General features: G+C 42.7%; 1 protein-coding gene across 6 annotated transcripts; it reads right to left on the bottom strand.

Moving 5' to 3' along the window:
- Positions 1-2,432: 2,432 nt before the first annotated feature.
- Positions 2,433-24,965, bottom strand: cdk12 (cyclin-dependent kinase 12). Of its 6 annotated transcripts, XR_005706614.1 has the most exons (18): positions 22,942-24,965; positions 21,030-21,713; positions 19,839-20,018; positions 19,608-19,747; positions 19,333-19,503; positions 17,810-17,999; positions 16,698-16,754; positions 16,276-16,377; positions 15,179-15,256; positions 14,966-15,082; positions 14,745-14,876; positions 14,238-14,461; positions 13,258-13,680; positions 11,046-11,552; positions 9,527-9,585; positions 7,514-7,625; positions 3,501-3,828; positions 2,433-2,540 (listed from the first exon to the last, which is right to left on the bottom strand). XR_005706614.1 is itself a non-coding variant. In XM_040120286.1 (15 exons), exons 2-15 carry the CDS (start codon positions 24,120-24,122, stop codon positions 11,134-11,136), a joined length of 4,098 nt encoding a protein of 1,365 aa, XP_039976220.1. In that variant the 5' UTR covers positions 24,123-24,199; positions 24,271-24,965; the 3' UTR covers positions 9,822-11,133. The 6 variants fall into 6 exon arrangements, 5 of the variants coding, with proteins under 5 accessions (XP_039976220.1, XP_039976211.1, XP_039976199.1 ...); XM_040120286.1 differs by lacking the exons at positions 2,433-2,540; positions 3,501-3,828; positions 7,514-7,625; positions 9,527-9,585 and having other exon boundaries at positions 9,822-11,552; positions 22,942-24,199; positions 24,271-24,965; XM_040120277.1 differs by lacking the exons at positions 2,433-2,540; positions 3,501-3,828; positions 7,514-7,625; positions 9,527-9,585 and having other exon boundaries at positions 9,822-11,552; positions 22,942-24,199; positions 24,283-24,965.
- Between the last annotated feature and the right edge of the window lie 980 nt (positions 24,966-25,945).

Raw genomic sequence — 25,945 nt, 5'->3', positions numbered from 1 at the left:
AGCTAAAGGTTAACTGGACTTTCAGCTTATGTTTGGTGGGATGTGATGGTAGTGGTTGTGATGCTGTTTTTTTTTTTACTCAGAATTACTGGTAAGAATGCAGAACATGATTTAATGATTCAGAATAAGGCCAACAAACTTGCTATTATTGTTTTACAATCCAACTGTTCCTCTTAAATTGATGTAAAGTTTTTGGTGTGTTAAAATTCGATGGAAATTATATTCTTATCTCTACACTCCCCCTCAACCTGGCAGATGAAGTAGAATGGGGAGGGAGGTGGTTTCAATTTTTAAGAGACATTCCTGGAATCAAAAGGAGAAATAAAAACAGCAGAATACACGCTAAAAAAAAACGAGCTGCTATTATTTTTGTTACAAACAAGATGATCAAATTCATTCAACGTGGAAGTGGTGGCTCAAATCTGCACTGACTTACACAAAACACTGCAGTCACGGATCGGGGAAAGGTATAGAAAGAGAGAAGAGAGTAAGATAAATCTATGAAAGGAGGAAACAGAGTGGAAGCATCAGGGAGACGCGAAGGGCAAAGTCTTGTGGTCAGATTTTGAGTCACAGGCATTGTAATATCCAAAAATCCACACTCCAGAGACAGAGGTTTTCATCATACCTCACAGAAAGAAAAAAATCCCCTGAATTAAGAGGAAGCAGAGCAGAGAAGGAGCTTTGTGCCCTCAAATGACAAATAAGTTTCCCCATGACGTGTACAAACATGCAAAATCTAGTATATTCCATATGCAACGAACAGTGGTGTCAATGGTTTTTGTTTTTTTTTGGTTTTTTTAGAGGAAAAGGGGAATGTGATTTGAATATTTTTTTGTTCACTGACATGAATTAATATTTTAGGCATTTTTCTCATATTCAAAATAATAGGGTTAATTCATGAAATGATACTGTCCCACTTTATCTACAGAACTGTCCTGCTCAATCTGAGAGCATCCTTTCACTACAAGAGTTTGGAAAATGGTATAGAGGTGTTACCTCTATCTAATTTTACCACAGAAATAAAAAGGACCTGTTTTAATTAAAAGTCCATTAAGTCATTCTGTCAACGCATGCCACGATGATCTCATCAACAGTTTTCCCGAATCCATTCCCAACATTATCTGAACACAATCCACACACACTGCGGATTCAGCCGATCTGAAAAAAGAGGTGACATTTCCGAGGCGAGTGTGTGACACGGCGTGAATCTCGGTGCCACCTCCCACACCTCTCACCCGCCTACAATCCTGCCCACAACAGACCTCTGCTGGGTAAAATCGGTGCAAGCAGCTCACGACATCCATTTATTCATCCCTGGTATCATCAATCACCCTAAGACTCAGCAGTCATCATCTTTTTTTTTAAATCAGCTACGTTATCAAATAATGAACATGTAAGTGATTTAACAGTAAACCCAAAAGAATGAAAATTTTTCAGGGTCTAACTATCCTTAACCTTGCCTTATTTATTCTTTGCTTAAATTGTTTTATACTTTTACACTTGATTTTATCTTGTGCTGTAGTCTCTTGAGTGTAACCAACAAATAAGGGTAGTTTTCATTTATTTTGTTTGCCACCAATGCTTCCGTCAAAGTCTTAAAATGTCTGTGCACTTGCAAAGCTGGTGTGCCGAACGACTGGGGCGATGCGGCGTTAAGGCCCTCGCTGGGACTCATAGTAAACAGAAATGTGCAAGGCCGCCCACCGCTCCACCTTATCTAAATCTGATATCTCATAAGGGCCTTTCACACTTTCCGCAAAACGTAAACACACCACGTATGTCTGCATGCACACCGAACCTGCACTGTCATTAATTTCAGAGATGGAGGGAGGTCAATGTACCAGACGGTGTGTTTGAGTGTCTGAGTGCAAACACGTGTGCAGGCTCGCATGGCAGTAGATGTGTGCTCACATGTATGTTTGAGAGTGTGCATGTCATTGGGGGAGGGAAACATGCATGTGCGCGCGCACACACGCACACACACACACACACACACACACACACACACACACACACACACACACACACACACACACAGAGACACACATACACACACCGGTGTTGACAGGTGGCTGTGGTAAAGAGGTGGTCCCTGAGCTGGGGTCTGCCTGTCTCTGGCTGAGAGAGAGAGGAATAAAAAGCTCCCAGCAGCTGTCGCCCTAATTCCTCTAACACGGTGCTTGTGCTCTGATTAGAAAACAGATCTGGCCTCTAATTTACTCCTGACACCAACTAATGCTCTATATCTCAATCGCTCCGTCCCTGCTCGCCACTGGCCTGCCTAGCTGGACACACATACCTCGTGGCTCAGAAGGCAAAAAGACGCGCAGGTAACAAAAAGCGCACAGAGGTACAAAAAACAAGGAACTGAGCATGACTAGAGAGACAATGAGTACTCACCTCTACATATCACGCTCAGACACACTGGTATTCAGATGTGAGACTGGATTGTTCCTTTCCTCAGTCAGCAAAACGACTAACCATGCTTTAAGAGTCAACTGTGTTGTTTCCATGACAGCTTGAAGGTGCCAAAGTCCCTGTAATTAAAATAATGTGCTACAAAAAACGTGCAGACCTGATTTATATACTAGATTTTACTCCTAAATGACATGCGAAACATACTAATGACTGAAAATGTTCCCTTAGAGTTGTTGTTCGGAACCTTTTTGGTTTGTTACCCCTTAGAATGAAGCTGTGTCTACATGAGATCCTCATCCCATATAGCAAAAGGAAATCTGACATTTTTTTTTAGCTTTCTCGAATTTTTTGCCTTGATCTTTGTTTTTAATGATAAAAGATTAAAAACTGACATCAAAGCTTTAAACCATGTAGGTCTTGTGTCCACTTCATTCCAAGCTTTGTGTATATACACACACACATATATGTGTATATATATATATATATATATATACATACACATACACATACATACGTATATATACACGTGTATACACATACACGTACATATACACATACACGTATATACACATACACGTACATATACACATACACGTATATACACACACGTATACATACACACACACGTATACACACACATATACACACACACACGTATATATACACATACACACACACACACATATATATACACACGTATACACACATATACATACATACATATACATACATATACGTACACACATACATACATACATACATATACGTACACACATACATACATACACATATACGTACACACATACATACATACATATACGTACACACATACATATACACATACAAACATGTACACATACACACATATACACATACAAACATGTACACATACACACATATATATATATATATATATTGTTTTTTTAAACCTTTTTTTTACTTTACTTCTTGTGAAATAAGAGATTGTTTGGTTGAACCTGCAGATATAAGCAAGATTTTTGAGTAGAAGTAGCAAGTAGACATAGCTGTACTTTAAGGTGTCACAAGCCAAAGAGGCAAGAGGAGGAGGAACTGCTCACCTAAATTTCCTGTTATTTGGTGCTTCTATAACGAGCCACTTCTGACAAATTCCTGTAGGAGGGATTTTTATTAATAGATAAAATATAAAAACACAAAAAGGAAAAAAGACAGAATAACATAGTTGCATTTGTAAGAGTTAAAGTGAATGAGTGAGAGAATTTAAAGTTATTTCATTGTTGCCCGTTTTCATTCCAGCGGAGGAGGAGAGGCCGGCTGAGTGTCCGGGTGCCATGACGGGGTTGGCCCAGCAGGGGGCAGTGGTGTGATGCAGGGAGTGGGAGGTGACGGCTCAGTGTCACACTGCACACAGGGTGTCACCTCACCAGGCTGGGAGAGCGAGAGAGAAGGGAGACAGAGAAGAAAGACAGAGACAGAGAGAGGGACAAAGTGGACAAGGAGTCAGAGAATAAGGTGAGAGAAAAGTCTCAATCAAATGTGTGTATGTGTTCATTTTTTTGTATCTCTGAGTTTTAGACCTTGAGGGTGGGGACATTTTGGTCTGTCCTTACGTCTTCATAGGGCTGTTGGAGGGTTAAGTCTTGGTTTTAGGTTTAAGGTTAGATTTAGATTAAGGTCAGGAAACACATCATGCTATTGTGATGAAGATACGCGTCATGAGATACCAGAGAAAAACAGACAGACAATCTACCAGGCCAGGTTCCTTTGTGTAAGTGACTTTGTGTGTGTGTGTGTGTGTGTGAAATCCTTTTTTATTTCCCTTTCTTCTCTCTCTGTCCCCTGTATCTGTCTCCAGGGAGTCACTTGGCATCTCTCCCTACTTTTAATTCTCGCTCCACAAACTGCTGCTGTCTGAACACAAGCTGGCAGCACGCATACGCACACACATTCTTGGTTTCACGAATGCACCGGTGCCACCGCCCGCCCCCCCAAAAAAGGCAATGAAAGACACCCACACAGTCGCCCCTCATCCGGTTTAAATGCAACACACACGTTTCTCTTTTACATCACTGTCATGTGAAATATTGGAGAGGAACTCACAAACACATACAAGGGACATCAGTGATAAAGTACAAGTTGAATTCAAAGAGAGAAACACAAATACACACAGTGATGAAAGACCGAGATGCTTACAGCCTCCCAGGAAATACACACTCACTCCCTGACACACGCACACATTTCATCACTGACAGCAGCTGACAGACACAGAGACAGCATCCCTGCTACTCAGAATACAAATCCGGTGTGAAAGAAAACACACACTATGAGCCATTAAAACATAAACAGAAATCAGGGAAGTAAAAGGACATGAACATTTCACATTTATTTGTTTATTTCAATCCCTCCTAGCTGCTCCTTTGGTTTCGAAACGGCATAATAACATAACTGTCAGCGGTGCTCACACAACCAGCCGCATGCATACAAGTTCTCCAGCAAAACATACATACACTGACAGGCAGACGAGCCAAACTTCAAAAGGGAAATAAATAAATTAAAGACGAGTGTGATAGGGATGAATAAATAACATGAGGAGAGAGAGGGGCAAACAGGAAGGAGAGACGGAGTTAGCAGCAGTAAGAGAGGAAGCAGAAAGGGAAATGCAGTGATTCTTGGAAGCAGGCTAGAGGTTGCAGGCAGTGAGAGGGAGATAGAGGGAGAGAGAGGGAGTGAGTGTCACACACACTTCCAGTCTTGTTTAAGTTAAACTGGCATGCAGCAGCTGAACAGCAGAGACGGAAACACACTCCAGAGATAGATATCTCTGTGTAATTGTGTGTGCTGTAGGTGGAAAGTGCCTGCAAGACACAGCGTGAGGCCGAGCGACTAGCTTGTCTTTTGAGTTTCCTACACTCGGTGTCCTTTTTTAATTATTTGGAGAAGGGTGTGAGTGCAAACGCAAATATGCAAATGAAACGGTTATTATTGCATTGCTCATCAAGCAGCGCGTAGCAGACATTAATAGGCTGATGAATATGCATGTGAATTTGTTAATTAAGTTAATTATTCTGCTGAAAATGCATTCGTCTTCCAAGGACATCTTCCCCAGGATTCCAACCTGCTCCGCTCATTAGTCATGCGATATTTTACACTGGGCGCTGGGACAAGAGGTAGGGAAGGGAGGGGCAGGAGGGGCCACCGGGGTTGATATGTGTACAATATAAGGGCATCATGGGTTTCAAGTCCACTTATGAAGAGCAGTAAGAGCCTCAGAAAGAGATATAATGGCATTATAATGACACCTAATCATTCATCAGCTCTTCAAACCTGAAGGGTCAGTGAAAGAGACAAAGCACATCACCCAGCTAGAGTGGGACGCACACACTCCTAGTGGCCAGACGTTCGCTCCATTTCTGATTTTCTCTCTCCTCTCCAGTAATTCCCCCTCTTCGCTGCTTTTCCTCTAATTGCTTATTAAAACCCTCTTAAATGAACTTTTTGTGCCAACTTTCCAACACATTAATTAATTGTTGTAGCCAATTAAGTGTCGCTGCGCAAATGAGCTTCAGCACAAATGGTCCTGCAGGGCCCGTCCACCCCCCCCCCCCCCGACGCCCCTTTCCCCACCACCACCCACCACCACCACCACCACCCTCCTCCTCCTCTTGCACCACCCTCGCTGACTGCTTTCCCAGCAGCCCCTCTGCCCTTAAAGTGGCAGCATCAACGCAGACAGAGAGCGAGAGAGACAATAATCTTGCCTTGCTCGTGAAGCTCTTTGAACTGAATCAGTAATGAGATGCTGAGACCTTGCAGAAGTACTCTGGTTCACAGAAGTGCAGCATCATGCAGAGAGTGTGATGTGTCTTTGGCTGAAGTGAAGATAACTGGTAAAAAGGTCGGAGAAAGATTTGTTTTTTTGTTTTTTTCTTTAAGGTCAGTGTATTCTTCCTTTTGAGCCTTTTCCATTATTGATTACTGATGGAGCAGATAAAAGCAAAGACTTTTCTACAGGAGGAATTTATACCAAGAGGAGTGATTATTCTGATTTCATGGCACCAGGGACTTTACATAAATTTAACACACATCTGTATCATCTGGCCAATCCAACGGTCTCCTAAAAACTCTTGGGTTGATCCCACTGCTGTTGAGCAATCAAGAAATAATGAGTGTGTGTGTGTGACAGCAGTTTCTCACAAAACTATAAACTGAGAAGAAATGGAGATGGTGTTATGGCATCAATAAAGCATGCTGTTGTAGCAGTAAAGCATATATCACTGCTGGGATAAAAGTCAATCAATTTTCAAATATTTCATAAATAAAGATGTAGCCATAAACGAAATGACTGACATTAAATTTTGTTTAATAGAAGACGAAGAAGGGATCTGACGAAGACAGCACAATTTGCTGCACCACCCAAGATACATTCATAATTCACATTTTTTTCCTACGTTGATAACTAGCTCAATTAGAAGGGTGAAAGAAAAGCTTTACATTAGCTGGTCTTTACTGATCGCTCTGTGTGTGTGTGTGTGTGTGTGTGTGTGTGTGTCTTAGATGTGGGACTTTGGGAGCCCCAGTCTCCCCTCACTGAGTTTACACATAGCCACTGATCAAACAGTCTCAGTCATCAAACTCCACATCAAACCGTAGCATGGCTCAGAGAGACAACAGTGGCCCAGATTTACACTGCACAAAGGAGCTGCCACACGTACGCACGCAGGCTGGTAAAAAGACAGACGCACACATATGCATGCATTCAGAGCAAGAGGTACATAACGTGTTTTAAAGAGTTAACTAAGAGACTTTTACTCATTCTGAGGCTATTTTCTAAATTTATCACAGTAACTTGTAAAAACGACAAAAATGAGTGATGGAATTTATGGAGTGCTTCAGCTGCAGAATCCATAGTTATGTTTTGTCTGCGGAAGCCTGCATCGGTGACATCTCACACTCAAACTGTGCAGTTTTGAATGTTAACGTGGTTTTGAGTTAATAAATCTCACTCTGGATCCGTATCTAAATACTGTATAAATATGTAAAATATCCTTCGATGTTTGACTGACTCAAATGTTTGCTTACACTGAAAATTAAAATGCGGGATTAAATTGCTTACTTTTTTCTTCAAAAGCCACTCAGTGTTTGCCCTCCTTGCTTGTCCATCAATCTCCTCTTCTCCATCTCAGTTTTGCTGTCGTCTTTTTGTCTTTGCATCCTGAGTGAGTTTGCTGCCAAATTAAAATGTAGCACCAGTTGAGACAGACTGATTTGCCGGGCGTTTCAAATAGACTCCTACATTTTTCCCTGTTGCAAGTTGAAAAATGATAATGAAAACTTTGGCTTAGAAAGTTTGAACTTGAAAGCAGCATCTGAAAGTTCACTATCCACTTTCAGATGCTTCAACTCAGACTGAACAGAAAATAAACTGCAACTGTCTGCTGACAACAGTGGCTGGTGGCAGAGACATATTTCCTTTGCTCCAGAGTCATAAGCATTTTGTCTCGTGGGTGGTGTGTATTTAAGCAGAAGGATACACATTCCTAATTGCTCTTTGTAGTCAGTCGGGGTCTAGGCAGATGTATGATGTGAGAGCTGGGTTACTCATTTTGCAAAATTTCAGACGGAGCCGCTATTTGTTCAAATTTGCCAGATTTCCCATCGTAAAGAGAGGATGTCCAACTGCTGAGATTGCGGTAAACTATATTGTAGATTCCAAATTTGTGCTCTAACAATCCGCTTGCACAGGGACTGAGATAATTGGACCAAGCAGCAATACAAAAATACACTTTCATGAATAAATTTGGCATAAATTGCCTGAAATGTACTGTCAATCAATTTTCTATTTGTCTGGAAGTCCACCAAAATCACTGCAGCTGACAGTTAAGCGACAGCATCCAAAATGGAGGCTCCGTTTTGAATGCCGCCGCCGCCGCCGCCAGTGTCTGCCATGGTGAGTACGTGCTTCAGACAGGCAGCATGGCACATTTATGGGCATTCCCCATAAGGTGCCTTTCTGATTGATGGCACAGCCTCATGCGCCTCCCTCTCTTCACTCTTCAGTCCTGATTTATTCGTCTAGTCTCTGTGACTTGGCACTGGTATTGCCCACTACTTCTCGCGTGGAAACTCCCTCCGGGCACATTCGCTATTATTTGGAGTCCCAGCGGGCGAAGGCATCAGACAGAAACATACACGTACACACGCGCACGCTCGCACACAAAACAGTGCAGCGTCTCATCTCGCTCACACTGGGCCTGTGCTAGAGGGCAGGTGAGCCTCCCACCGCCTCCACTCTGAAAGGATCTCTCACCCAGAGGGCTCAGCTGTTTGGTGGGCCACAGGGGTAAGCGGCTCTGTAAGCCTGCCAAGTGGGGAACTGGTGTGCGTATGCATGAGGCCAGTCCTAGCACACACAGACACAAACACACACGTGCAGGTACGCGCGCGCAGCCCATCTGCACGAACCTCGCAGGCTTCTGCCTTTGCCAATCTGCAGTTTATGATCCCTGTCTGTCTGTCAGAATCTTCATAAAGAGATCAACCCAAGTGGTGACGGAGTCAACAAATAAATAAGACTGATTCATAGGGAGCATTTCATATACTGCCTGACTGGGTCAAACTCATATACTTCACATATTAGGCAGTGTACAAGAAATAATTAATTATAAAACCGACTATATTTCACTGTGAAAATCAAACTCCACTTAAACTGCCACACATATCTGTAGTGTTTTAAGTGAGCTTCCAACCATGTGTTCTTGTAAAATATAGTTTGGCCACATCCAAATTTGATTTTTAACAACTGTTTACTTCCAACCATGACAACAGACAAATTACCAGTCTGTTATAAGAGAAAACTGATAAACAACAGATTGCATATTACCAACAATGACAAAATGTTATGGCCTTAAGCATAAACAGGCAAAAATCTCATTTCAAATAAGGAAAAATACACTTTGGATACAAAAGGATTAAGCAAGACTGACAACTAACAAAACAAACACTCCAACGTGTCTGACCTTATTAAACCTTTCCCATGTTCAATATGTCATTGTGTATAATTTAGTTGTTTTCTTTCACACCTGATTATGAATTATGTATGCTTTCAGTTCAGTTTTAATCATTTTACCTGTGCCTCTTGTATGATCAATGATTTTCCTTGCTCGCAATGTCTCTAGTCCAAGTAGCCTGTAAAATGAAAACGAGCAAACGTGAGTTACCAGATCATGAGAGTAATAAGAAATACTAGAAACCTGATGTGCAACTTGGCTTATACTGTGGCTCCCAACTTCAGTCAGGCTTTGCAGAGACCTAACTGTGTGGACTTTATAGTTTGAGCTACAGCATGAGTGAATACCTACCATCTAGTGGCCACTTTATAGAAACATCCAAAAATGCCAGGAGAGACAATTCAACTGGTCGCATAACTTCCTTTAATAAACTGAACCAAGAAAACACATATTACAAAATATTTTTTTCTTTTTTACAGACACATGAAACCATTTGTCCTCCCTTTCCTTTTCCAAAGCAAAAAATGGAAACAGAACCATGGACCATTATTTTTTTTTTAAGCGTGTATCATTTTCCTTATGTAGAAAATAATTGCACCAAAAAAAGAAAAAAAAATTTTGTTGCACAAGTTGGCAGGGAGGCGAGGAGCAGACATATTAGACGAGGCTTTCAGAGCCCACCAGGTTAAAGCTGGAAAAGTCCGTTTCTGAGTGTGTGTGTGTGTATGTTTGTGGCTTTATACTTCAACTAGCAGGATAGCTTGTATATTATGGAGCAGTTCATCAAAATGTTTCAGATTTCAGACATTAACATGAGCACTACAGGCTTAGGTTTGTTACGACATAGAGGTTTGCTGTATGTAAAAGAAGGAAAATCTTTAGGTGGGCTGAGAAGACATTGCAGTTCAGCTGGATTAATGACAGATGGAATATATCATGGAACAGCCTTTGGGTAGAATTAAAGAGAGGAAAAAAAAAAAAAAAATGCAGTCCTGCAGATGTACACTGTTGTAGGTACCATCCAAAGCAGAAACTTAACCCAAACTTCCCCACTAGGCCACGATCATTCAGGGGTCGCCGGGGTCACAAAAGGAGGCACAAGCTGAAAGCAGGGGAGCTAGCCAGCGTGTCAGGTTCAACGGGAAACTCAAGGTCCTCCAGTGTTCTTATCAGTGTGCTCACTGCCTCAAATCTACCCATACACAGTATTTTAGCTTCAGCTTATGTTTAGACACCACTCCATCACAGAGTAGAGGACAATGACTTGATTCCCCAAAACACTGATTACCTTGTTAAAAGTGCGTACTGCAGTGGACACGACAATCATTTGTTTAGGGGAAAAAAGGAGATCACAGCGGCTTTCAAAGGTGAGCGTCAGCTGCATGGCACTCACTTTGGAAGCTCAACTTCATTCGAGTCAAGACCGTGTGTGGAGAGGAAAGAGCAAGGGATCGCAGGTGGTGACTGTCCCTAACTGGATTGTTAAGGGTCAGACCAACCCCAGGTCCAAACACTCCCACCTAAACAACACATGACAGCTTGTTCAAAGGGCTGTGATGTTCATGACCATACCTGAAAAGGCCCCTCAATCTTTCTTTCAGACATTCATTTTCAAAATCTTTGATTCAATATCACTACCTGCTCACTCCCTCTGCCTTTCCCTTCAGGCCAGGATTGCTGGAGCCATCCCATGATACCTGGGTCTATCTCACCGGGGGACTGAGGGTCAGCGGGCAGCTCCGTGGGAAAAACGGAGGTCCTGGTCCTTGGGGAACTGTGCTGCAGTGGTGGAAGCAGCAGTCACCAGTCCTGCTTGGGCCTCAGCTGCGGCAGAGGATTTAGGAGGAGAGTCTGCAACCCAGGGTGGTGGGGGCTGTCCCCGGGCCATAGCGTCCACAGCCGGAGAGGGGTCCTTGCTGCGCTGAGAGGCCCCAGCTTCCGAGTCCTGCTGAGAGATGAGCTGGAGCAAGGCAGCTGCCACGGCAGGGCTGATGTCCTGGCTAGGTTGGGTTTCCGAACCAGCCTGCTGAGTGTTTCCAAGGACAGGAGCTGATGGAGGTGGCTCGGGTGGAGAGGGTGGACGCTGCTCGCAAGATGGAGGCAACTGGTTGTCACCAAGCGGTTTCCTTTTTGACACTGCACCATCTGAAAGGGCAAAACGGGACAGAGGACAACATGTTAGGTATGAAGGCATATCTGGCATATGATGTTTAATGTCAACATGTGGACCCTCTTTACATTAACCTGTAATTTTATGTGTCATCTTCTATGCCTAAATTCCAATTAAGAAAAGTAAAAGTGCATTTTTGTCAGAAAGGCCTGACGTTAAGTTACACAATGTTGAAATTCCTTCCTGCACCACAAGAGGGAGGGCAGAGCACTCTAAGTGCATCTTCACATGGAGGTAGATTTTAGTACAGTTATAAAGGCTTACATAAAATGTCCGTCAGAACTGTTGCAATCAGTTGACTTTGTGAACCTACAGTCATTGTGTAGATACTGCACAATAAATGCTAAAAATAATGAGACCTAAAAACAATTTTATGTCTAGCCTTGAAAAATATGAACATAAACCGTGCGCCCCTTTTCAGGTACATTAAATCTCAGTGTTGATAATGTAAAAAAATACTGTTTTATTTCAAGTGACTGGTCGTCACTGTCTGAGCGTTTATTAAACACAATAAAAGATTGCTTTTTCAGTGTACTGATGCAAAACCTAACCAGTCCAAAAAAATGCACTAATGTGTGCAGCTGCTTTAAATGAAAGTCTTCTATGTGAGAGAACATTAGGAAGGGCTTGTACAGCCGGATAAAAAGAAATAGTGACTTATGTAGGAAAACTTCAAGTATTACATAGAGCAGATAAGTTTACTCATCCAGGTTAGTGTATTTTTTCCCCCTAAACTACAGCAGGGCAAGGCAAACCAAAGCTGCCAGGGTTTCAGAGTCCTTGACAGGATAAACAACCAGAAGAAAACAGGACTGTTACCATTCCAGTGTCAGCAGCAGAGTGAACAGTTTTATTCAACTTGCTAATCACATTTTTGAACTGATAACTGAAAGTGAACAGTTGAAAAACAAACAAAAAAAATGTGTGGCAAACCAAAGTTAAAAGAAACACATGCAGGTGAGGTCTAAAGATTCAAAACATTTATTTTTCACTTGATAATTTATTAGACTTTCTTCATAAAAAGGCTGACATTACAGACTGTTTAAAGCAACATCTTTTACTGTGAAGAATCCATGACACCTGCTTTAAAATGAAAATGAAGTAAGGAAGAAAAACATGTGGAAATGGGACAGATACAGAAACAAAGACTGTGAGGAATAAACAAGGAAGAGGGAGAAACGTGGAGGGGAACAATACAGTGTGAACCTCTCTTTTCACTCATGAATAATACTACACTTTCTTCTGGTTTATTGAGTATACCAGTAAGAGATGTCCATTTGCGCCAAACCTTTGACCGGTTACCAGGGTCGCCTGAAGACACACACTAGACAGACATTTCACCAGGTTTTTCTTTTGCGTGTTTTAGTATGTAAGGTGGTAAAGGGACAAACGTGAGTATGTTTTTTTTTTTTTAGAAATGTCAGGGATAAAGGAAGGGGAGGGGGATGTATGATAAGTCTAATAGCCCTATTAATTTGGTTAATTTTTCATTTTGCTGATTTCACCAGGTAGTCTAAAATGTAATTAATTTGATAGAGTATATAGGAATCTTGAGTGCCAAAACTCAGTCAGCTTCTGTTTGTTCTCTTCCCCACTCTCCTCATTCTTGCAGTCCTCAGTGATTTCCACCTGACCCTGGTTGCCCCTTTTCCACCCTCTAAAGACTAAACCCAGACTTGCCCTTGCGATCAGTAGTAGAGGCGGACGAACCGCGCGTTAGTGCCTCCTCTGATTGGACGCCATTGCTCTCATCGCCTTCCTCCTCGGTTTGAGGCTTGATGATTTGACCCAAAATGAGAGCCAGCAGGTTGGTCTGGTCTTCCTGGCTGAGTGGCGGGTCTGCGGATGTCGGAGAGAGCTCCTGGGGTTCGGGAGGCGGCTCTGGGGGCTGGGACCTAGCAGCGGGCTGGGCCTGGTCCTCTTGAGCCCCCTGGTGGTCAGAGGCCTCAGTGAGGGCAGACAACGACTGGCTGAGAGTCTCTGGATTGGAGAGGTTGAGGAGCTGGGCTACCTGGGGCAGGCTGAGGTCCGTCTGTCCCTGGAGGAGGTTAAGCAGCACTGCCAACTCTGTCTGGTTCAACTGATCTGCAACAGCTCCCAGGCCTGAGTACACACATTCATACATCCAGAATTCAAACTATAAAAATGCAGTAATGTGCAAACAAATAAGTCCAATAAAAATTATTCAAAACTACTTTTCACTTCCAAGCACCGCAACTGTATGTCAGTATACTGCACACCTTCTCTGTCAACGTGATGTAGCTTTTTTTTGCTAAAAAGTATTAACAGGACAATCAGAAAATGCTGTCATGATGGGGTGACCCCATAGTTTTGGATGCCGACCATGAACTGCAACATCCCTGGTTCAAATCCGGCCGGGGACCTTTGTTGTAAGTCATTCCCCGTCTCTCTTTCCCTCATTTCCTGTCTCTGTACTGTTGCTATATAATAAAGGCATAAAATACCCAAACGATAAAAAACAAATAATACTGATATGAAATGAGTTTGAACATTTCATATTTGGCTTAAATGTTATTCAAATCTGCAAATTTTTCATGTTTACCTTGTATTGCAAAAGCATAATATGCAAACATTTAATACAAGTATATCTTATGTCCAAGTGTGTTTCTGGTAAAATACTTGTGAGAGGTATCTGTTACCTGACAACTCACTCTCTAAATTGGCTGCGGAGGGCGGTTTTCCTGGCGGAGGTGGCGGGGCTCCAGCTGGGCTGGTTTGAGGCCGACTGTTCTCTCCGCTAGAGGTCCCTGTCGCATCTTTACGGGGCACTTTGGGCACAGGCACATCTTCGGGCACTCCGCTCTGACGTGCACGCCGTCTCTTCTTACTCCACAGCTCGTGGCAGTCCTGATGGTGAGGAAGACTGGGGACAGATTGGGCAAACATACCAAATTTAAAAAAAAATTACTTATATACCTTTCAGCAATCAAACAGAAAGGCAGGAATGACAAGATTGACAAAGCAACAAAAAGTATTCACAGTGTGCATTTACAATATTTTTACACAATCTTCAAATCTAATATATATCTAATACTATATAGATTCATATATAGATTTAGATTAAAAGATAGTATGTTATTTTTATGTGTTCTAGTGGATAGTTTGATATTCTGATAATGTGACGACATAGGCCACGAGCTACTGACTCTGGTGGCGGCATCTTGCTGGGCTCCACGTCACACAGAAAGTCACTGTTGAGAGCGTGCTCTGATGAGCAGCGTCGCGCAGGGTCGAGGGTCAGCATTCGGTCCAGCAAGTCCAGGGCAGGAGAAGGTAAACTGTGCAGAGGGGGAGAGATTTTACAACTGCAGAAACAGACAAAGAGTTGATCACAGCTACTTTGGGGAAGTGCCGCATGGCAACATACAAGGCAAACTCTTCCCGTAGTCGCCGTCTGTACTGCTTCTTGGGTTTCATGGTGTTGAAGAGGGGAAGTTTAATGACGTCAGGCCAGACAGCAGGACAGGGACTCCCACACAGACGGCTGAAGGAAAGGATAGAGATAGGGGGTTAGTGGTTAAGAAATAGGGGTATGATAGCTGCACTGGAAGTTATTGCTTGAGATGTTGTGTCAGCCTACCTGATGAGCTCCAGCTGTAGAAGTTCCTGGTTAGCCTGGAAGATGGGCTTCTTTGTAAACAGCTCTCCCAAAATACACCTGATCCACGACAGATAATGGGTAGAGGTACTAAGAAAATGTATACTTCAACGAGTACACCATGTATCTTAGGCAATTTTAAATAAATCCTGTAGTTCTTCAGTAAGTGATTTTTCCAGAAGTAGACATCCAAAGAGAAAGATTTTTACTTCAAATTCTGACATGAGTAGTCACAGATAAGGACAAAGAGTCTAGGAGATGTGTGGAAATTTATGGCTATTGCAAAAGTTCAGAGTCACTGTTAAGCTTTTATTATTTCTTATATACTGCTAAAACAAAAAACAAAAAAAAGGCGGCACAGCACACAGGTAAAGAGAAAATCAACTCTTTGCCTATGGGTGCTCACAGTGCCTCAGGATTAAGAAAATAAACTCAGCGTGCTGCAAACATCCAGTTTGCTTAAAGTGTTGTTAACACACTTTCTTACACTGCAGAAAGAAAAATATATTCAATTCATTTGCTATTTATTTATTTCTTCTGTCAAGTTTTCCTCGCATTCCATGAAAAATATCACCAATCATATCAACTGTGGTATCTACACCTAAGTGCAGTTTACCATGGTGTGTGGGAAGCTTTCACCTATCAAGAGGATACTGAGTAGGAGGACGTGCACTCTAGCAAAAAGCAATTTGTGAATCACTTCTTTAAAACGAACAGTGCAGCTAGGATGTTTTCCCATTTACAATTATTGATTTATAAAGCGATACAGGAATGAAAATGTCAGATTTAATGCTCATTTTCAAAAAATGGGATCGTGTTGGAGCAGCTAAACTCATGTGAATGAAGGGTTGCTTCACCTAACAAATAAATGCTCACATCTGCATGTATTCATATATGAAACCTATTGTTCCCCGATTAATCAATTGGCAAACAATCCATAGGCTTAAAGACTATTTATACTTGAGTTCATGAAGCCTACACTACATGAGAAATTGTAGAAAGGATTAGTATGTATGTAAAAGAAGAAATAAAGTAGCTGTGAATGGACACCCAGGATTGCTACAGTGTCATATACTCACCCGCAGCTCCAAACATCAATGGCTGGAGAGTATCTCTCCTCTCCCAGCAGCAGTTCAGGGGGGCGGTACCATAGTGTGATTACTTTATTAGTGTACGGCCGACTGGGGGCAAGGAAAGAGAGGAGGCAGTGAGAGACTCATCATACATTCAGAGGATTTATGCCCAACGAGTACACAAACATCTCAGCTTTAACTAACTGGGACCTCTCCAAAGGAGAGACAGCACCACCTAGTGGGCAGCCATTGCCCAAAAACCCAAGCTCATGATGAGGTTTAATTACTGCTTCAATCATCATAAACACTTTTAATCCTACATTTAAAATCAGATCTGATATTCTCTATACAGTCTCAAGCAGACGAGGTCTCCGTATATCGCATACTTTCACAAATATGTACAGAGATGACCCACACTCTTTTCTTACCTTTCCTCTGAATTGTAAAGCCGGGCCAAACCAAAGTCAGCCAGTTTGATCTGACCTCTGAACAAAGAAACAAAGATAGAAGAAATCTGAGATTAGGAGCAACAGCACCAAGCATGACAAAACATGCCCTTTCAACAATTACAAATGACTGAGAACTACAGCATCTAACCCTGACACAAATAAATGCAAGTCATCATCCAAGCAAGACAGTTTATTTTGATTAAGTAGTTTGAATTTGCACAACACAAAATTATATAATGCATATAATATAAAACTTGCTATTACTGGGGGAAATCCATTGTCTGATCCAGGTTACTATAACCTGATAATACCAGAACCACTTCACTGATATTGTAACTGATTGAAAAAGGTTGAACAAGGCACTCTGAGAAGGTAAAAGCCAAAACAATAAAGTGTCTGGCCAAACTCAGCAGTTATATAGTGCATATGTCCAAACTCTGAGTGTCAGTTAGTTGTACAATGCAGTTGTATAGTGGGGCAGTAACTGCAAGCTAACTACAGTGCGGCTCTAAATGCTCTATTAAAAAGCAAAACTCTCAATCTGTTTTTTTTTTTTTATTAGCATCTTAGCTTTTGCAGCTCATTTAGCTCGGTTTATTCATGCATCCTGTAATGTTTGCCGATTGGATGCAAAATTGTACTAAGAAACCATCTGTGAGAACTTGCTGTACTCTTTCATTGCTGTTATTTGAAGCGGTCGATAAAATTAGCAGCACTGTAATTAGCTTTGCTGCTGACGCACCTCAAAACAATTGCAGTCTGATCATTAAAGTTGCCCTTCGACTCCTTTAGGTCCCGACTCTACTTTATTTACAGCTTGCAGCTGCATTTAAACTGTCTGCAGAAATGTTCAAACTCAAAATAGTTAAGGTGGCTAAATGCTACTTTAAAGCTGATATTTTTATGATGTTAATTTGCATGAGCGGATTAGAGTTACGAAAATAACAAACACAAAAAGCAAACCAAACCACTTCAATTGATGCACCAAAATTCCCCTGCAACTGCTACAATTGCTACAGCACATGCACCACAACGCATTCTCCTCATGAAGTACATTCCTTCATCTTACTCCTGGTGTCCATGTTAATTACCTGTTGTTGAGCAGTATGTTGGAGCATTTGATGTCTCTGTGCAGGAAGTTGTTCTTGTGGCAGTAGTCCAGGCCCTCCATCAGCTGGCGCATGAAGCTGCGGATGTGCTCTTGGGAGAACTGAACCAGGCCCGACTCCAGCAGCCCCATCAGGTCGTGGTCCATGTATTCAAACACCAGATAAAAAGCACCTAAAAACAAACAACAATTATTCACACACAAACCATTAGAGTCTGGAGGCTAGAAAGGTGGACATGTGACAAGAGGGTTGCTTTGTACTTTGACCAGCTCAGAAAATGTAACCCTTGCTTCACATTTGCTTCTCAGAAAGTTAAGAGTACTCTATGGTGGTTTTACATAAACAGTTGACCTACTGCGCGCACAGCTAGCAACAGTATTAATGTGATGTCAATGTAAGTTCAACCTAAAGGGTAAATCATTACTAAGTCACATGAGGCAGAAAACTCCTGCAGCACGGCGACCACAGTGATTTCATCTAATGACAAAACCAACTGCAATAAGCATATTAGTCCTGGTTTCTACTTGTTTTATATTAGTACATGCTATTAAGAGTAAGCTGGATAATTTTTTTCCTCTGTAAGCCAGAAGGGTTCTACTACTACTATCATAAATGTTTTCTGACACTGCAAAAGATGTTTACATTAGTAGTGCTCGTGAAAAAAAAAATGGGTAAAACAAGCCTGTATTTTTTTTAATTACACTTAAGTAATCACCAAATGATTATTTTACATCCATCATTCAAAGTCCTCAATTACATGTAGCTATTAGTGGCGTAACTATCCCTGTCAGAATATTCAATATTCAAATCATATTTTTAAACATGGTCTACAAACGGATACACACTGTGATTCACACACTCATACACAGTCAAATTCGGTTCAATTAATCTCAGGTTTACTATGGTTTGATATTTTTAACTGTACATGAATTTAACTTTTTGTATTAAAACAAAATCTACACTCAGTTTTGTTTCATGTAGAAGTTAAGGACCAAATGCAAAAATCAACACTAGCAAATAAATAATGCAGAGTAACACGTGGGGTAGCGATGCACCGGTCACATCTGTGCTAAGAAGTGTTTTCGCGTTTGAGTGTCCTTTGGACAATGTCATGTTTTTGGCTCTAACAACTACAACGTGTTTTTATGTTCTTTTTTTTCTTATTCAATTTTTCTCAATTTTAATGTAATCATTCATCCCGTGGTTACCACTGCAGCCCTGGCCTATGTCCACAACAGCAGTGGAAGAAAATCCACACCTTGATGGCCCTTCTTTCAGACATGTTGCAGTTTAGGCTGCAACCTAATCAGTGTTGTCAGAGCTGGTGTTTAAACTTTGACAGCTGATGGAAAACATTTCTGCTATGTGATAGATTATAGGCAGAAGTACAACATGCCTGAAACTTTCAGACAGAAAGCAGTGGAGCAGCAATTTTCCTCTCCATAGGCTTACTATTATTTTTCCATTTTACCAAGTCAGGACAGATACTTTCTGACCCTTCTTACCTTTGTCCTTTTTAAAGTCAAGTGCATCTTGCTTGTCGGTAACAATCTCCTTCATGTTGACAACACTGCGGTGTTTGAGCTGCCGCAAGATCTTAATCTCTCTGATGGCTGTGATTGGGAATCCCTCCTTTTCATTGTCTAGACGCACTTTCTTCAGAGCCACCAGCTCCCCTGGGCATTTAGAGAACCAGTCATATTAATAATCTCTCTATATCTTTAAATTCAAAACATGTGTAAGTAGTATAGTGAGAAAAGTCCAGATAATATTCCCTTACCGGTGTCTTTGTCCTTTGCCTTGTACACTTGGCCATAGGTGCCTTCTCCTATGATGCCAATTATATCGAATTTATCTACACAGCGTTTGCCCCAGTCACTCTGGGTGTGTTTGCGCTCACCATATCGCGGGCAGCAAATCCTGGAAACCATCAAAAAGAAAAACAGATTAGACATAATGTGGGATTAACAAATCGAAGACTGGAAGTGAGTGAGTAATAAAAGAAACTGACTTTGGTCTTTTCTTAAGGGCTGGCTGGGGTAGCGGAGGAGCCTGGCGGATGGGGGACTGTGGGGGTGAGGAGTCACCTCCGGCTAGGGTGGGTGGTAAGGGAAGGTCAATGAGTGATGGCCGGCTACGAACTTCTTTCTCCTTCCTAGATGACCTCTGAGGAGGGGTGGACTTCTTTGGACTGACGGTGCAAAATACGTTTTAGAGTTTTAGGCAAAAGTGTAATAGATTATAGAAAAAGAGGAGAAGCAGAAATCTGATATGTACTTAAAAAGGTTCGGTCCTTGATTGTGTCGTCCAGATCAACATCTTATTGCCCAGCTCACCGTTTGTGGTAAAGCAACTGTGCAGGGAAAACCATGCAATTCCAGCGGTAGGGCAGAGAAGAGTGTGAATTTTGGAGCTTAAATTCACGGGAGCTTTGTGCATGTGATCAGCTCTAATCAATGTAATAGATAGGCTATCGAGTTATCTACATTGATCGTACATCAGAATTTCTCCAAATTGGATTCAAAGTTATTAGATGTCTTTTACTCTCTCTTTAGTAATGTCGACCATAGGGGTTTGCCTTACAGGGGTTGAGATACAGTAAGCCCAAAGGGAAATCGTACCAATCACAGAATATAAGTACATTGACAATATTAATACGCTTATCACTCATGTGAGAACTTGAACTAAATCACAAATATGGCAGGTCAACATTGTAGCTACCGAGTGCGTATTTGCAGGAAAGTGAACGCGACCTTGTGCACCGGAGTCAAAGACGGGTAACCAGGGTGCCCATAAACAGGTTTTAACAATCACAGGGAACTGATGACACAACTGTATCACTTCGATCCAGATGAGCGCTGTTATCTTTTCTGTAGCATTACAATAACCCTAATTCACTAACAACTAAAAAAAAGTCAGAAAAAAAGAACATTTGCTCATCAGAAGTTACTATAGTTTAAGGTGTTGTCTTGAAATATCTTAATTTTTCTTTGACATGAATGGATAATAATACAAAAATGCAATAATTTGAGTGGTGTCTTCTGATGTATGTGCTTGTACTGTTTGCTGGCAAATGTGGCCCTAATTTAAGATGCGCATAAAAGTTTATGTGACTTTCACTCCATACAGAGGATCACCACATCTCGAAACCAGAATGCACTGTGACTCATACTGTGTGTTTGTCCCTATTGTGGGTCCTCACCTGTCCTGAGTGTTTCCCAGCAGTAAAGGTGGTAAAGGCAGGGGGGGCAGAGTTGACGTCTTGTGGAGTGGGGTCTGGCGGACGGGGCTTCGTGTGGGAACTGGAGCTGGCGATTTGGCCTGGGATGTGGTGGAGGGTGTAGGAGGCTGGATACTTGTTTCTGCGTGAGGTGGCAGTGGTGGAATCTGGGTGGCTGATCCAGGTGGCACAGGAGGAGAGGGCTGAGGAGGAGGTGGTGCAGGAGAGGAGGTGGAAGAAGAGGGAGGGGGCGCGATAACCTGATCTTCACTCTGAACATCCTGGGGTAATTGCGCAGGTGGTGGGGGCTGAGGATCTGCTGCTGCCGCCAAGTCTCTTTCTGGTTGTGGTGCTTCAGCTTTAGCGGGCCGTGAGGAGGAGGAGCCTGCAGGTTTACGTGCAGACGGAGGAGAAGAGGCACCACCGCTGGCACGAGCAGCCGCCTCGGCAGCCTGCCGTTCCTTCTTCCTGCGGCTCAGCTCTGCTCCCAGGCTGGAGTTAAGTGGCAAGCGGGAGGAGGGAGGGGAGCGGCTAGCTGGCCGGCTGCTGTGGGAACTAGCCCCTGCTCCACCAGAGGAAGTATGCCTCTTAGTACGGGAACGAGAGGAGGAGCGACGAGAAGAAGAGTAGTGCAGAGGGGAGCGGCTCCTGGAGCGGCCTGAGCGTCTAAATAAAACAAATACATTTTTTTTTAAATGTCATGAGCTATTCCATAAACATTTTAGATTCTACTGCATCTTCCTGGAGAAAGAATTGGATAAAACCTGTTTCTTGCTTTCTGAAAATGTTTAAAAAAGTGACAGAGTGAGTAGTCTGCTGAAACAACCTCTTCCATCACAAGACAAAATGGCCCTTCAACACATCATAATGAAAACCAAAGCATGTTGATATGTGCTAACGGTGAAACAACTGTCTGCTTAAAACTGAAGGATAGATAGCACATAAAACTTTAAAGTGAACTGAATTGATACAGATATTCTGCTATTTTCCCAGAATAAATAAAAGGAAAACTCTAAATATGCAGAAAAGTTCATTAAGAACATTTATGCAATTTTGAAGACATTTCTAAACTTTTTCTATCATTCTGCTGGTATAAATAATAATCTGTCCACTGTACAGTAAAATTTTAACTAACATCCAGTGCTATTCCTTTAACCAAACAGAGCAACTGGAAATAATGACAGGCTTTGTATGATGTGGGGAAATATGAACATTGTATTATACATGATATCTAACACGTTTTACTATCTGTAAAAAAAAAAAAAAAAAAAAAAAAGTGAAGTGTTCTCACCACCAAGTGCCAGGTTTTTAAAGCTGCACTGAATTTGCTTTTGAAGAGAAAAGTGGCTTCTATCTAGTTCACAACTGAAACGTAACCATAAATGTCTCTTATGATTACATGGCCTACTGACATTTTGCACTGCAAAAATAAAATCAGCCATCACATGCTTGTTTTTGCATTTTCTCCATCCTCTCATTTTCTCACTCTCAGGCTTTTGTCTTTGGGTGAAAGGGAACATTTCCACATGGAGATCATATAGTACATCCTGACTCTTGCAGTAAGCATACTTTTAGCAGTAGATATTTTCCTGGTCTGTCTGACTTTAAACTTACAATGCAGGTTGCTCACCGTTGTTTGATTTAATAGCCCAATAAGTAGTAACCCAATTCATAAAATGTCAAGATGTGGGTCAGGACTTTGCAAAAATACTACCAGATATGGCTTGCTAGTTGTACTGGTCTTCTGCTCTGTGAAACACTCAACATGGCCTCTGACACTCTATATTTTCCCTATCTACGTGTGTGACTGTGGGTGTAAGCTATCTAACTTCTCAGAACATGTTGTCCAAAAGGTTTTCCAAGATTTTAACGGTGCCGCACAGCACATACTCACCGAGACATGGGGCTGGTGCTAGAGGACCTGCGGGTACCATAAGGGCTGATGGAGCGTCTCCTTGAGTAGGGGCTGCTGTCTCTCTCATAGCTGGAGGACCTGTGTCTGCTGCCATAGGGGCTGTCTGATCTCTGTCTGCTGCGGCGAGACATATCCCCATAGGGACTGGGGCTTTGCTGAGCTACCCTCCGCCTGGAATAGCTGTCATCTCCCTGCTGCCCATACCCACTGCCTAGTGGACTCTCACTGCCAGCCCCTCTTCTTGGACTGGGTGACAGAGCAGAGGTGTTGCCCTTCCTGCGAGGGCTACCCCTACTTGAAGACTTGCCCTTAGGGCTTGACTTGTGGCTCTTGGAGGACTTCCGGTGGCTTCTGTCTGCCCGGCTCCTCTGGGAGGAGGTGCGGCTGCCCTCCCCTCGGCCTTCTCTCCGCTGCTGCCTGTCTTTGCGAGACTTCCCTGAGCGGCTGCTCTCCTTGCTGCGAGATGAGGATGTGGAGGAAGTGGTGCTACCTACACTGGCTGCAGGCTGTACCTGGGAGGAAAGCATCAGCTCCCCACGTTTAGAGTCACCCTCTGGCTGGACCTGGCGTTTGGCTGAGGGGCCTGATGAGGCAGCCTTCTCCTTGCTCTTTCCAGCATTCCCTTTCTCGCGGTCTTTGCTGCTCTTTTTCTTGTACCCACGTTCCCCATTCCCAGATTCTGTAATTTTATTAGGGTCCTTGGACTTCTTTCGGGTGTGCCTGTGCCCCCTGTTCTCTCTACCGCCACCTTCTTTTCCGATATCGTCTCTATCGTAGTCTGGCGAGGGCTCCAGTCGGTCCCCGACCCCCCTCTCTGAAGGCCTTGAGGACGGTGGGTCCGAGAAAGTGTCCGAGTCGGAGCTGATATCATCATACTCAACCAGAGGCTTCACCGTGTTGACACCAGGAGGCGCCGTATCGCCGAGGGTAAAATCTTCGGGTCCCGGTGCCGCCGAGGATTCCCGATTGTGTTTGGTTGATTTATGCCGTTTGCGTTTTGAAGAGGAAGAGGACATTGAAGATTTTAACTGCACCTTTCCGTCTTTGCTCGTCATGTCTCCCGCAGAGGTATGAGTCGGGGCCTGGGTCTGGTGTGGCACACCGCTAATGCTAGATTCCTGCTTCCTCTTGGTCCCATGGTGTCGGTCCGACCCAGGCATCCCTCACGCCGGCGTCGGAACCTCTCCTGCGACTGGGCCTCGGTGGTCCAGGCAATTCATTCACAAGAGAACAGCAGCTACTCCAAATGCCAAAACAAACGTGTTACTAAGCAGAAACAGGGAAAGAAAATACACAAAATAAACACACCAGGCCGCTCACGTCCAGTCCTCTTCAACGCCAGTTCATTCCATTGAGATCGCCCGCATAGTTCACCAAAGCAGAAAAATGCCACCGTGGTTTTCCAGTGCTGTAAAGTTTGTACTTTGAATTAGTCAGTGAATGGAAGAGATCCCAACCAAACATGGGAGCATTGTGGTGTCGTCTCCGTCTCAATTTAGCTAGCACCGCTAGCTAATGCTCGGCAGCTAGCGAGCTGTCTCGTAAAAAAGAAAAAAGTCCCTTTGTGAAAGCTGTCCTTGTCCGGTGCCAAGTTAAGTAAAGGTGTTTTTATTCCACAGAATTACGGTATTAGCATTCAGAAACAAGCAAGTGCCTTCATTAAAAGACGCTCGAACAAAATGAAAACTTGACCCGGTTGGTACTGTTTACATGTTCCCTTTAATGTAGGTTTTATCCTCTATAAATTCAATACTGATTAGAAATCATAATATTTTCGTGTGCAGTAGATGTTCCAGTTTATTATCAATGGCTCTGGGAATCAACCAGGCCTGTATTTAGGGCGATGCTAGTGGATTTAGTATCATCCACAGCCCTATCTGGAAGAGACTACAAACGCCATTGTGGCTCCTGTGACTAGCAATTTCTGCGCACGGCGGAATGAACCGGAAACCGGAGCGCTGTCAATCTTGGGCGTATCGTAGCAACGGCCTATCGCCACAAAGAGCCCGCCTACTGTCTTCGTGGTGGCGCGACAGCGACGCAAAATGTTGAGCGAGAGAGAGAGAGAGAGAGAGAGAGAGAGAGAGAGACAGACAGACCAACAGCGATGCATCAATGTGAACAAATAAAACTTGTAGAAAATGTTTAACATGTCAAGTAACAGCCGCTGACAAATTTGATTTGACTAAAACACACAACAGTGGGCTCACAGGAAATGAAAGGATTCGGTGGGTTTTAATTTTTAACAAGAAGGAAGCAGCAATAAAGGAGGCGATATTATGCAGGCAAGGCTGGATTACAAACAGGCAAAACGGGCAACTGTCCTAAGGCCCAGGAACTTCAGGGGCCCCAAAAGCCCCAGGTTTACTGGGTGTCAACTGATTTGTGCTTATTTATATGAGAATACATTTCGGAGTATTCATCGTTAAATCCCAATATCAACTGACCTGATAAGGGCCTTCACACCTTACAACTAAATCTTAAGGGCCCCTCTATCAGTTTTGTTTAGTTTTATGACCTTCATTATCTCATTGCATTTTCCTAAAATAATGTGTTTAGTCAATTTACTCCACAGCAAATCTGGGACCAGGTAATATTCTTGCAGGTTAAGCACAGAAAACTGTATAACTACTGTGCACAGAGAGTGGGAGGAATGTGGGGTTAACAGGGGCTACAAATAATAAATGGTTTATAATGAATAGTTTTTTATATCTATCTATCTATATACCTAACTTTAATACAAAGTGCAGTAAACAGAAAAAAATTAGCAAATAAATACTTGGTGTGACCACCCTTTACCTTTAAAGAAGCTCTAATTCTCCGGGTACACTTGCACACAGTTTTCACAAGGTACTTGGCAGGTAGGTTTTTCAAAACCTGGAGCCACAGTTCTTCTGTGGATTTAGGCTGACTCAGTGTCTTCTCTTTCGTCATGTAATCCCAGACTGATGCCACGATCTTGAGATCACAGGAGTGCTACTTT

Source organism: Xiphias gladius, chromosome 3 (assembly GCF_016859285.1).
Source record: "Xiphias gladius isolate SHS-SW01 ecotype Sanya breed wild chromosome 3, ASM1685928v1, whole genome shotgun sequence".
Classification (NCBI taxonomy): domain Eukaryota; kingdom Metazoa; phylum Chordata; class Actinopteri; order Istiophoriformes; family Xiphiidae; genus Xiphias; species Xiphias gladius.
The sequence above is the reverse complement of the archived record's forward strand: the minus strand, read 5'-3'. Positions and strand labels throughout refer to the sequence as shown.

Bases quoted from the DNA above. Each gene is read 5' to 3' on its own strand.
- cdk12 (XM_040120265.1), bottom strand. From the start codon at position 24,122: ATGCCTGGGTCGGACCGACACCATGGGACCAAGAGGAAGCAGGAATCT. The intron at 16,378-16,697 runs GTAAGAAAAGAG...CCTTGCCCCCAG, and splicing joins CTTTACAATTCAGAGGAAAG to TCGGCCGTACACTAATAAAG. The intron at 14,877-14,965 runs GTATGTTGCCAT...CCCTCTGCACAG, and splicing joins CTACGGGAAGAGTTTGCCTT to TTTACCTTCTCCTGCCCTGG.